Source organism: Cydia splendana, chromosome 8 (genome assembly GCF_910591565.1).
Source record: "Cydia splendana chromosome 8, ilCydSple1.2, whole genome shotgun sequence".
Taxonomy (NCBI): Eukaryota; Metazoa; Arthropoda; class Insecta; order Lepidoptera; family Tortricidae; genus Cydia; species Cydia splendana.
The window spans coordinates 13,251,181-13,265,204 of NC_085967.1; the positions used below are offsets into that span (position 1 = coordinate 13,251,181).

Below are 14,024 nucleotides of genomic sequence, written 5' to 3' on the forward strand. Positions count from 1 at the left end.
AAATATTATATAATTAAAAATGCAGATTAAAATAATTTCCACTTGAAAAACATTATATATGGCTCTGGTATAGCTTTTTATAAACAAAACATTATATATGGCTCTGGTATAGCTTTTTATAACTCATTCAGCTGATGTAATATACATTATACACAAATTTGCCAGTTTAATTGCCACATTTATTAAAATTGATCGCAATATGTCCCTAATTGCTCAAAGGCGAAGTTCACTATGTTCTCTCAGCCTCAATTTATACATTAGCAAAACATAATGATAATAAATCGATCTAAATTTAGGCACCCATATGCACATACGATGTTGCTTGCATTAGACAGCTTTAAAATGTGTCTGTGATGCCCTTACACCAACATACGAGTACGAGACGTAAAAAGTTATTCGTGGGTAGGTACGTACTCGTTAACTTTTCAACTAAAAGGCACAGTCAGGCAGGAGCGCCGAAAACGAATCAAGTAACTTTAGTGAACTCTCGTGTTTTTGAAACGGTAACAATCATTCGAAGCAAGAGTTTGAACAACGCTAGAGAGAGGCCCTTCCGAAAGTTTATAACGAGAAGACAGTAGTAAAAATATAGTACCCTACCCACACATACACGTATAGTAGTGTGCAATATTATAACAGTGTAAGTATTTACTTCAGCAACTTGAGTAAATTATTTCTAAAAATAGGTTCTAGTGATGGTTTGTCGTGGGCAGCACTATCACCAGAGCCTCAAGCAAGTAAAGAAACTAAGTACCTAGACGGTCTAAAATCAACAACAACTGTTAGTTTTCATCCTCTGATGATCGTCGTATAGAAAAGTTTCAGTAACAGGTCGCATGCATAATTGCGTATTGTTTACCAAATTAATAGAAAAAATATACGATGTATTTGCACACGTGTGACCTATATGACAGCATGTATCAACATCTACGTAGCAATCGCTACGTCCTTGGCGTTATTCTGAGACTTATAAACTCACCAAAATATTTACCATTTCTTAAAGCGTAGCCCACGCAGCAAATGAAAATCCGTTTCATTAATTTGTTTGAGTTTGATAAAGTTTGGCGATTTAATTAATCTCGATAAAGGCTAATGGTACTCGACTGCTAATTATACGCGTAGGTAACTATTTACCTACGAATACAATATTACAAAATCGTATCTTTAATATTTCACAAAATTACCCCAGTCGCTTAGTCGTTTACTTGTAATAAATATTGCTGGTAGGAGCATGTTTTTGGTTCATTTATCAATTTGTTTTGGTTTCAGATGTGATGACGACACGTCTTGCGAGAGAATTTATATCGCATGGACCGGAATGCTTTCATCGTCAACCCCTCGATGACAAGGCGTGACGGCTGGCAACCGGACATCCAACATGGCGAACGTCACAGACGCATTCTGTGTGCCAGGCGCCACAAACTTCAACAAGGCTTATAGCCGGTTACACGGCTACATTGCTTTGGTCATCTGCGTTGTCGGATCAGCCACGAACTCTATCAACATTGCAGTACTCAGCCGCCGCGAGATGACCAGCACCACTAACTCCATCCTCACCGGCCTCGCCGTCGCAGATCTCTTGGTCATGCTCGAATACATACCCTACGTGATACACATGAATATCAAAATTGGCCCCCAAGTCAATCAGAATACTTACACGTGGGCCGTTTTTGTCTACTTCCATTCCATCTTCAGTCAGACTTTCCACACAATATCGATCTGGTTAACAGTGACGCTTGCAGTGTGGAGGTATATCGCTATCGCTTACCCTCAAAAGAACCGGACTTGGTGTAGCAAGAAAAACACTACTACTGCTATAGTGAGCGCGTATGTGATTTGCCCGTTTCTTTGTCTTCCTATTTATTTCGCAATGAATATAGTGCCAAGTGAAGTGACGCAACAAAACAATTCCGAGTTCGCAGAGGACTTGGCTCTGCCAGAAAATCGGACCGTTTACGTGTTAGAAATGTCTAAGAACGTACAATTCGTTACAGCTGTTATGTGGATATACAGTGTAATATTAAAACTTGTACCTAGTATAGCGTTATCAATTCTAAGTTTGTGCCTAATTTCAAAATTGACTATCACGGAAAGAAGAAGGCAGATACTTTTGAAACGTTCAACCGTGGGACCAAACGAGGTACGTACCTAATTATTTCTTATAAACTAAACATCTCAAACCAATCTTTAACTTTATTAAACTATCTGCCAAAATTGACAGCTACATAAATAAATATATACATAAGTGGTGTAGACAGGTTTATTTATTATTAACTCATCTGACATGCTGTATAAACCAAAAGCTAAGCAAAACCCAAGACAGTAATTTTCCACTTTTAAATTTACTCTAAGCTTTATATATTTTATGTAAATATTTATCTATTTTTAGGGTACCTCAAAAGGAAAATCGGAACCCTTATAGGATCACTCGTGCGTCTGTCTGTCCGTCCGTCTGTCCGTCTGTCATAGCCTATTTGCTCCGAAACTACTGGATCAATTAAGTAAAAATTTGGTAAACATATGTAAGTCTGTGACCCAAAGACGGACATGTAACGTCAACAAATACATTTTAAACATAGGGGCTAGTTTTGGGGGGTTAATGAGAAAATTAAAAAACAATTTTTTGCAAACTATATCGTGTTTTATGACAAACGAAAGGGCTCACTGTGAGAATCTCAAATATGTTTTTTTCATAATTTTAGAATAAACAGGTAGAAGTTATTCAAGAAAATAGACAAAAAATTACCATTCCCCCTCCCCTCTATCTTCGAAACTAGTGGGGCTAAATTTTGAAAAAAATACACAAAATGGTTCTTTACCGAAAGATGACACTTGTGGAAGTTGTGGGAAGTGTGATCCCGTCGGACGCTCCAAGCTTTCAGCTCTACGCGGAGCTCAGCCTTCAGTCTTCGCATTTGGACACTTGTACTATTCGGCATTTAATTTTCCTATCCAAGCTACATTGCACAGTCGCAGAGATATAGCCACCGTGCCATAACACTTCCTGTTAATTCTGGTTTTTGATCTGATCCATTCGGGTTTTTCAAGACGTTTCACTCGCGTTTAACGTACAAAAAAAAAACATTGTTAAAAATTGTGTGATGTACGGAACCCTTGAAACGCGAGTCCGACTCGCACTTGACTAGTTTTTTTTTAATGGCAGAACACTCGGACTTGAGATCGAATTAGGTTATTGTTGAGGATAAGTCCGAGCGCTCCACAGTAGACATGATTTTCACACTTCGCCAGATACAGGAGAAGTGTCGTGAACAAAAGACCCCCTTGGTTATGGCTTTCGTTGACCTTAACAAGGCCTTCGACACGGTCAGCCGGGAGGGCTTGTACACAGCACTCGAGAGCATTGGGTGTCCACCTAAGCTTCTGAGGCTAGTGGCATCCTTCCACGATAATATGAAAGGCACAGTAGTCTTTAATGGCAAGTCATCAGAGCCGTTTGCTGTTTCCAGAGGAGTGCGGCAGGGCTGCGTCTTGGCTCCTACCCTGTTTGGTATATACTTCTCGCTTATTTTACGTACCGCTTTCGGCGATAACCAACAGGGTATTCATCTGCACACGAGGGCCGACGGAAAGATATTTAACATCTCTCTCCTCAAGTCCAAAAGAAACCGCGAGGATCTTTTCGTTGACAGCCTCCTATATGCCGACGACGCAGCCTTCGTTGCTAACTCTGAACGCGAGCTTCAGTCAATGGTGAGTCAATTCTCACAGGCGTGTTCCCTGTTTGCTATGTCCATTAACACGAGGAAGACCGTTGTGCTAGCACAAGGTACTTCTGTGGCACCAGCTATCTCACTGAATGGCACGCTGTTAGAGGTAGTTGACAGATTTTGCTACCTAGGGTCGACCGTAACGAACAACCTCTCGCTTGATGCGGAGGTCGACATACGTATCGGCAAAGCGGCGACCACGTTTGGGAGGCTTAGTACTCGAGTATGGCAAAACAAGCATCTCACAACAAAGACCAAAATGTTGGTTTTTCAGGCTTCTATATTAAGCATACTCTTGTACGGAGCTGAAACCTGGACGACGTATGCAAAAATAGAACGTCGTATTAACTCTTTCTACATGCGTTGCCTTCGTAAGATCCTAGGAATAACATGGCAAGACAGGGTGACAAACGAAAGGGTTCTAGAAATTGCACAGCTGCCTAGCTTAACAGCGTTTCTCAAGCAGAGACGTTTGCGTTGGCTAGGGCATGTGCACAGGATGGAACCCTCTCGACTACCTCGTCGTGTTCTTCTTGGTGCGGTTGCGAATGCAAAACGTAACGTTGGGAGGCCATTGCTTCGCTTTAAAGATTGCGCAAAGAGGGACTTGATTGCCTTCCATATCGACCACCGAGACTGGGAGAGGCTCGCAGAGCAGCGGACGGAATGGCGCAAACGTGTTGTGGAGGGTCGCAAGTTTTGTGATGAGACCTGGTTCGCCACACTCGCTGACAAGAGACAAAGACGACGACAAGGTGTCTCAGTACCGGTTTCCGCAAACTTCTCTTGTCAGACCTGTGGTAGACCATGTCGGTCTCGCATCGGTCTATTCAGCCACCAAAAACGGTGTTTCTCCGGTGTTACACCATAAATCGTCTGCTATAGACGAAAAGGCCTATGATGAGGATAAGTATTAACATAAGAACATAACATTAAAATTGAAACATATGTGCTTTGGATTTGCATAATGATCATAAACCTAGACTTGATTGAGAAGATGATAAAGTAATATTGTTATTTATCTTATCAAGAATATTGATTACATTTTATGAGGTTATTTACATTTAAGAACCCGATTTGCTAAAATCCCGTTTCAAGTCAATAAGACTAGTAAATCTCAATAAAATTTGTCTTAAGCCGCTGTACTCAACTGAATTACGACCTTACTACGCAAGTGACTTTAGCTTTAAAGTTTATTAGCTGGAAGAGTTAAGTAGGTAGCGAAGCGGTACAGAGTGTAGATAGATATAGATACTTAAACGTGTTAAGGAGTTACAGGTTTCAGCATGGAAAAATATGCCCCACAATGGTATAAATAATATTTCAATCGCATCAGTAGAGCTCGAACAGCTAACAATTTTCCGAACAACCTCAAAACATAGAAACTTTGCTTGTCTGCAAAATTAGCCGCAGGCAGATTTAGCCTAATTAAATGATAAATATTTACAAATACCTTGCATAATCCGCCGTTATTTAAAAACAGATAAATTCCATTATTTATAATAACGAACCTATTGTGCTTGGAGGCAATACAGGTAGGTACTAGGTACTACAAAAGTAACAATTTTTTAAGACGCCTATTTGTCATGTCCCTTTAGACAGATCATTTATCTATTTTGAGACAGTTTCATGATCACAATGTTCTAACTTCAATGTTGTCAAAAATAGATATAAAACCAATTTGTAGCGCTAAACGGTCTGTCTCATCGCAGTTTCTGTGACAATCTTCGAGCAAGACCGGCTTCCGACACGTCGGAAAGGAGGAGCCCAAGCTATATCTTAACGTATAAGGGTAATTCTTATTCTTATGCATTTTTTGTGTAACACGTAAGAATAGCATGTATTTTTGTGAAAATAAGTAAACTCTATATCAATATACTTAGCAATTTACCTCTAGTTTTAGGTCACCCTAAATGTATTCTCCTAAGAGTATTAGAAACATATAAAAAAAAAATTACTAGTGCGAAATGTCACGGACCGTGTAGTGTGACTTCCCCAGATTTTGTGATACTTTTTTTTTTTTTTTTAAAAACATGAAGTGATTTTGCAATAATTTATATCAAATATAAAACACTAATCCTTGTTCTACAACACTGTTTAAAAATAGTATGGATTTATAACGATTTTATATAATTTTAAACAACATACATTTTGTGATTACTTTTCGCGTCACCACCGCGCGTGGTAATATAAACATGCGGTACTCGGTAGAAAATTATCTTTACTACTGGCAGCCTTATTAAAGTTTTTTTTAGAACAGCAACACTGTGTTGTTGTCAGGTTTACAAATGGCTGAAGGGAGAAGTTTTGTCGAAAATTATTTATTTGTGTTCATTTGAAAAAACGGTCAACCTTAACGCGTCACCGCCGTGTTAGAGGTTTAGAAGTAAGTTGCAGTTTCACGTTATTGTTTGTAACATAAGAATAGATATACCTCATACATTGCAGATTGAGCTAATTATTTAACATTTGCAAAATCAAAGGAAATGTTTATGTAATATCGAACATGTTCCAAATTATCACGACCGTGGCTTCAAAAATCTGTCACCGCCACGGACTTTTGAGTCCACGTTCGTGACATATAGACACGTGGTCGTGTCATTCTTAATTCGTTTGATTAATTTAGTGGCACATGCACTTTTCAGAAATGCATTTTTATTAGCTACAGATCATTTGCTATTATTGCCCGACTGCCAAAGCAAAAAAATTTTTTTTCGCTTGTATGTATGTATGATGTGTATCGAATTCTATGTCACGCTCTACAGCCTTTATAGTTTGACGAATTTCAACGTCTGAGCTGTCATTAGGTTTGTCGTAGTCATAGGATTGACTTAGGCTATGTTAAAATAACTATATAAATCAAAATAGCCGAGTTGGCCACCAAAATGTGAGGGACGCTTTGTCACAACCGTGTTTACGTACTCATTTTATTTATCTTTCCTGAGGGTATTAAGCTTGGCCATATGAATCAAAAAATTGCTTTTTGTATGTACTTTTGATATATGTAATAATATGTGAAAAATAAAACGTTTATGAAAAAATAAATTTTTTGGACACAATTTAAGAATCACCCATAAATCGTTTTGCCATTTTTTGTGGGGGGGAAAGTGCACACAGTCGCACTTCTCACTCACTACATACAAAATCCAATCTGTAATGATGAGACATGCATAGAAAATGACACACGTCAAAGACAAATCTTGCACACCTCGATCTCTTTATTGTGTACGGATGAGTCACAACAGGCACCGCGCTAGTTGCACAGTCGATCCGATACCGGGCTAAATCAGCTTTATTGTTTGACCTAAGGAGCAATCGTGCCAAGCGGCGTCGCCTGACACAAAAGGGCATACTGCTCCATATATTTCTGCACTTACTTAGCCAAGGGTTGACAAAATATAATACATTTAAAGCTAGTAATTAAAAAAAAAATCATTATTTAATTTTTTTTTATTATAATTTTAAATCGATCATTATATTTGAACTTAGCCGGACACACTGCCGTATCTCTAAATACTTTTTTACATACATAGGTAGGTACCATGTTTTTTTATGTGCCAGAATAAAACACTTATTTTTCACCATTAGAATAGACACGGGAAACTGTCTCACACAAATTTGATTCAATTGTCTTATAGTCTAAGATAGGTACGAACAATGTATTTCTACCCTCATCTGGTATTTGATTCAGACCAAAAAACTACTTTAAGTAGATAAATAATATACTTAGAAATTGAATAGGTTGTCTTGCCTTGTCTTGAATGGGTTGTTTCATTCCAAGGGAAAAACCCCAACCCTTGTGCAAAATGCATGTTGAAATGCACTATTTAGTCTATTTACTTAATCATAATCATAATATCGTTTATTGCACCATGGTAAGCAGTTGTTACAATAAATACAAAGTATAAAAGTTTCTCATGGACCCCAGAAGGGTGTTGCAAACATTTTCTTAAGCTAAGTATTAACAAAATTACTTAGAAACACAAACAAGCCTTAAAATTAAATGTATACAAATTATTTATTACATCTTCTGCTTGTCGATCTGAAATTGGTTGATTTAAGAAATGTTTATTTAAATTCCACGTTTATGAATTTTATATTATGACATTGGAAAAGAAATGCTTAATTTGTAACTATTGGCTTCTTCGATAATTATTTTCTTGACGCGTTACCTACATTACATGTCATGGATAAAAAATTTATGAAGTTAAAAATGAATTTCCCTTTTCTTCTTCAAATAAACTTCTAAAGTTAATCATTGCGGAAAATTTTTAAGAAACATATTTCACTTCGCCCTTTTCCCACTTAGTATGGAATTTATTTAACTAAACAATCTAGTATGTCCAAATTCTCAATGGATACATTATCTTGCATCTATACGTCTACCATCAGTTTTGACATTGACATATACGCTCACGTCTACGTAACTTACTTTCTATGCATCTCGCTCGTACTCGCATATGCGAGCAATAGTGCAAGCGAGATGTACAGAAAGTAAATTACGTAGACTTGAGCGTTATGTCAATGTTAAAACTGATGGTAGAGGCTCTGATCTAGGTCAAAATTAACATGAGGGTAGAAATTAATGAAACGTATCTCTTACTATAAAAGAAAATCATGTAGGTACGGTTAGTTTGGCTCCGTACATAACTCCTAAGGGACCGGAACACTATTCTCCCGTCGGCAGGAAAGATATAGGTAACTACTTAAATAATACTTTGACCAATAATTTTGCACTTGATTCTGAGCACACGTAACGTGACGTGTGACGTGTTCTGTTCTCAGCTCAACTCGCAAAAGCGTCAGGATGCATATTAGAAGAATAGGTAGGTAATGTAAAGCATCAAGCAGATTCGTTTTCACTCTTGCATTAATCATGTTTACGAGGGAATACAGACAACTGGAACGATTCTATTTGGATTTGCACTTGCAATTTCCATAACCGGATTAGATTACAGTTTCATTTCACGTATTTGGAGGTCACCTCCAAACAGGTCAAACCGTGAGAGTTATCATAGCTTATCATTACACATTAGCGCCCGTACACATCATAGATATATTGTTGTAAAAGCAGTAACAATTCTTTTTTTAATAAATTATCTATAAATGTTTAAACTAAGACCACTTGCCAGAAAACTAATTAATTTTGTTGATTATTAAAATCATGCCGTTGCTCAATAAATGAAGGCAGATTTTGTAACTGAAACTGCCAAGCGTCTGCGGTGGGTTGCTCATATAGCCAGGTCCAATTTGCATGTTGCGTAAGGAGCGATAGGCCTCGCCATGCCTTGGACCGTTTAATAATTCAGGAGCTGCCTTCAACTACACTAATCGAATTTAAAATCTGGCAAGTCCCCGAGAGAACCCTCTGGGCATCATTAGAGACACAAGTAAAGCGCTTTCTGTCATTAGCTAAATGCTACACTTTATTATAAAAGGAATGCAAAAAAATAATAAGACGTTCCTGGCTCCCGCCAATGTCAATTTCCGAATTCAAGCGCCCGGTGATTGAGTGGAAACAATGGTGCGCTAATAGAAATTTTCATGATGGACGGCTATTTCAATGGAGGCAGGCCAGGCCTTCAATTTACGCTTGATTCTTTTTGATTCGTCTCTTTTAGTCTCGTTTGGTAAGATTTGGGCAATTGTTCTGAATATAACATATATATTACAATAATTACATGTAATTGTGTAATTCTTGGGATTAGTTGTCAAGCGGACCCCAGGCTGCCATGAGCCGTGGCAAAGTGCCGGGATAACGCGAGTAAGAAGAAGAGACATGTAATTGTGTCTACTTGTACAAGGTACCTGTTTAGGTAGGTGATTTTGTCCATTGTCTTTCATATAAAAGGTTCAAAAATTAAGACATTTAGGCGTAATTCCGATAGACCACAGACCTCTCATTTTTGCTTATATCCGAAGATGCTGTTGATCGACGATGCTTTGGCAGACGTCCATTAGACGGTACGTGGTAGGCGATAACGGGCAGATGTCTTTCAACGCCAAATTACCGTCGCTTTAATATTAATAAAATCAAAGTAAATGTCCCTTTAGTCGATTTAAACCCCAATCTCTAAATCTGTTTTTATCAGCAGTGCATGTAGGTTTACGAAGACATAAACATGAGGTCAATGTTCGCATTTCACAGTATCTTTAGGTATCTATTCCAAGTTTAAATTGGATATGATCCTAGATTCTCTATAACAGTAATTTATCATAATTTATCTTTTGGATTATGAGGCTTGGTACCTAATTAATGAACTATATTTATCACTGGCTTGAAGACATTCATGTTGAGTATTTAAAACTTTTGACAGAATTTATTAAAGTACTGCGTACTTTTACCTCTATTAAGATTTTCCTGAACGAAAATAAATGGCTTTTATTTTATAATCAATAATATAAATGCGGTGATTATATTTAACAAGATGAGTTTATCATAAAAATCGTGAATTTATTTTCGTGGTATTTTAAATAACAATATAGTTGAAGTCACATTTCACGTAGATTTTCACCCTTTCCCATACATTACATTGCCCTAATTGTATACTATTACCTTGGTTATCCCAGGCTGAGAAGCAGTGCTTAGCAGAAGACCCGAGCGCGCGGCGCTCGAGCCGCACGGACCGGACCACGCGGATGCTGCTGGCGGTGCTGGGCCTGTTCCTCTCCACAGAGGTGCCTCAGGGCCTCCTGGGTCTAGCCAGTGCTCTCGCGCCCGACTTCTTCACGCACTGTTATGGAATGTTCGGTCAGTATTTATTTTGGCTAAGTTATTGAACTGGTTATAATAAAAAAAAAAACAATTCGGTTAATTTAAAAATTATGAATGTTCAAATTCAAAATGGATTTTGAATTTCGAGCGCTCGATTTCGTCACTCGAAAGTCTGTGGAAAACGGTGAATTGATAATTTTGAAATACGAGCAATAGATACTCGTATTGGGAATCTAGAGTAGTATTGACCACTCATTTTCGATTCTGTTAGTAGAATTTAAATGGCTAGTAGTGGAGATATATCACGAAGTCGAGCGTTTGAACTTCGAAAATCGGCCCCCAGCGCTATACGTAAAGATACCATTCGGATGGCAACTAAAGCTGCATTGCTGTAGTAGTAGTAAACACTTTATTGCACAAAACAAGTACGTGTTGCGGCATTACTGCTTCAGCCTTGACGCGGGCGCTGTCACTGTCAATTTCCTTGATGAAATGAGTGACAGATTGAATGTTCTAATCGTGGCAGTAGGTAGGTTATGCGGCTGTGAATTTCACTCGTTTTTAAAGGAAATTGATAGTGACCGCGCCCGCTTCAACGCCGTAGCAGTAATGTCGCAAAAGTAGGTACCTATGCAGCTGCAATTGGTGGATAACGTCACCTTTGGGATCACTAAATAATTCCAACCTCTGTATTACAAAAAACAACATACCTATGTAGTTATATTATGCTAGAATTCTGCCGACCGACCCTCAACTTTTCTATAGCACAGTGCGTTGTCTTTTCTTTGATTACTCGGCGTTATAAAAAGTAAGTGTTAATAAATTTGTTTTAACCTCAGTACTTTTTGTATCGAGACATTCGAGACTGACTGAAATAGCAAGACTATATGACAAGACGAAGGAAAATAATTATGCACTACATCTGTATTTTAACGATTTACAAAAATATGTATTACGAAATCTTTATTACGGTTATGTAACATAAATAAAATTATATAAAACAACACGTTTCCAGTCTGCAAAAACACAGTGATGTGTTTCATGTTTTATTTATATATTCTTATTTGTTTTTTCTACTCGTCGATTATAATTCTTGAATTAAGATTTCTTATACCAAACTGCAATTGGGTATTTTTAATGTATGGGCTCCCAACTCAACTATAATATTCATTTCGATACAGTTTAGTCAACTATAATGAAATTGACCAATCACAGCTCGCTGCGATCAAGAGGACGAAACAAAACCATAGCTCAAATTAATTATTTATTTTAGGTTGTATAGTAGAAACAATTGGTTCATAAGTCAGAAACGCGCATATGACACCCTTAATATAGCAACATCCATAGACTACGAAAACCACTTAGTGTGGTTTGTTAGTCTCCATAGGCTGGAGGCCAAAATCGAGAAAACAACTGTCTAAAAATTGAATTTAGCGCGGAGCAAGTATTGGGGCCTCATGAGTTACGAGAAGGTGTCGTTGACCAACCCGCCCCATGGAGCGCGGGCGCGGCGGCCGGGGCGCGTACCAGTATGAAGGTATCGCGGCTGCTCGCGTATCTTAGCTGTATACTTTTGGTTTGGTTTATTTGTATGATTCTACTGTATTATTTTCGTTGACTTGTAGAAAAAATATTGTATACAATAGTGATATAATCAAGCTTTTCAATTTCGTACCTTACTTAGTATTTTATACAATCGTGATATAATAGAGAGTTTTTCAGTCGAGTACCGTTTTTAGGCAACGAAGCTTGCTTAGTTGCCTAAACACGGTACTCGACTGAAAAACTCTCTATTATATCACGATTGTATAAAATACTATATTTTCATATGAATGAAAGTAAGTAGGTGGCTTGTGTACATACTTATGTTTCCAGTCTTTTATTATGAGGCTATTTTGGTCTTTTTTTTCTTCAACGCGCGAAGACAGGATTGAGACTGATGGTTATTTTGACGAAGTGACAGCTTATTTATTTAACCATGAAATCCCTTATGAAGCGTGTAAATGTTACATGTAAGTTTTTAAACAGACAACATGGTATGTTCAGTTGATGTGTATAATTAAATAATAGTATTAAAGAGTATCTTAACCTTTTCGACGCCGTGTCAAACACAAAAGCTGACACGCGGGCGCCACGATACCGAAGTGTCAAAACTGAAATAGAACTTTATGCATATGCACGTAGGTCTATGTTGCTCTGTGGTCTGTGACCGATTAATCAGTCTTTGGCGTTGAACCTGCGGTGCGGATATATCGGTCATTGGCGTCCAAAAGGTTAAATCTGTTCACGTAGGTGGTCTACTATAAGTGAGGTGGTTCGGGTGGTTCGAGGCCGATATGTCACATTTTCGATGCAGTTTTCTACATGGAATTTGTGGTGACATTACTATAACCCTTCGGGTGGCAGCACCTCCGGTTGAACGATAGGAGAAATGGCGCGGCCATTTTTTTAAATATGCCTCTGCGTGGCAGAGGCCGCGAGAAGGTTCGGTCATAACAAGCCCGTAATTGGCAGAGACCGTCTCGCGGCATCTGTGCGACGCTGCATTTCGCGCCTAAAATAAAACCGTTAAAACTATGCCTTGCTTGCTCACTCTTGCAAGATGCATTCGTCAATAAACAAGGATGGTATTCACTAACGGTCGAATTCCCGCGTAAAACAAAGTTTGTTAGAAATGACGTGATGTTCCTGCCCCACCTCGCCCATTACGCGCCGACCGTCGTCGAGCCGCGAACATTCAAACGGAATACGCACTGATAAAAAGTGAAATAAACTGTGTGAATCGTGTTAAATGTATTGTTTTGTCATAAAGATTGCTTTTTCTACAATCAATTGTTTTATTTCGTAATTATACGTATTTTTACATGAAAGTAGAAAAAAATTGGTAATATGAGATTAGAACAAGTCTAGCATAATTCACATAAATAGAATAGAATTCATTGGTACACAATCAAATAACCCATTTTATGCTGAATTCAGTGATATATAGTTTATATATATCATTCATACATTTTTTTTGGGAAACGGTCATATTTCTAACACGCGTCAAATTCGCGATGATCACCCGTTGAGGCCCCGCCACTTGATGTATATTTTTCCAAAATGGCTGCGCCACTCAACCGGCTTGTTATGTCTGTCCGTCTCGCGGCCACCGCCATTTACCGTAGAGACCTCGAGGAGGACAATGCCACTCGAAGGGATAAGTAGGTATGGTTGCGCAAACTTTGCGGATAGTAGGTAAGCGTCAAAGTCAGTAGGGGAGAAGAGAGGTTTTAGTACCCAAGTTTCTTTTACACTTTAATACATTTACTACGCCTATAAACACGAATTAAGGTTTTTATTTGTTGTAGGACTTGTAGGTATGTAGTATCATCATCATCATCATCTCAGCCATAAGACGTCCACTGCTGAACATAGGCCTTCATGCCCACCCGTTGTGAAACTCGGTTGAGGTCATCGAGCAGCATGCTAAGTTCCTCCATCGATTTTGCCATGACTACGATATCGTCGGCAAACCAAAGGTGAGTGATGTATTCGCCGTTGATGTTGATGCCAAGTCCTTCCCATTCCAGGAGCTTGAA

The 14,024-nt window shown here is 38.3% G+C and overlaps 1 protein-coding gene across 1 annotated transcript in view; it reads left to right on the top strand.

The window, feature by feature from the left end:
- Positions 1-1,272: 1,272 nt before the first annotated feature.
- Positions 1,273-14,024, top strand: part of LOC134792883 (G-protein coupled receptor dmsr-1-like) — a 30,939-nt gene continuing 18,187 nt past the window's right edge. The window contains exons 1-2 of the mRNA XM_063764320.1: positions 1,273-2,140; positions 10,299-10,479. Coding sequence (XP_063620390.1) covers positions 1,379-2,140; positions 10,299-10,479 — 943 coding nt within the window. The 5' untranslated portion in view covers positions 1,273-1,378. The remainder of the gene's footprint in view (positions 2,141-10,298; positions 10,480-14,024) is intronic.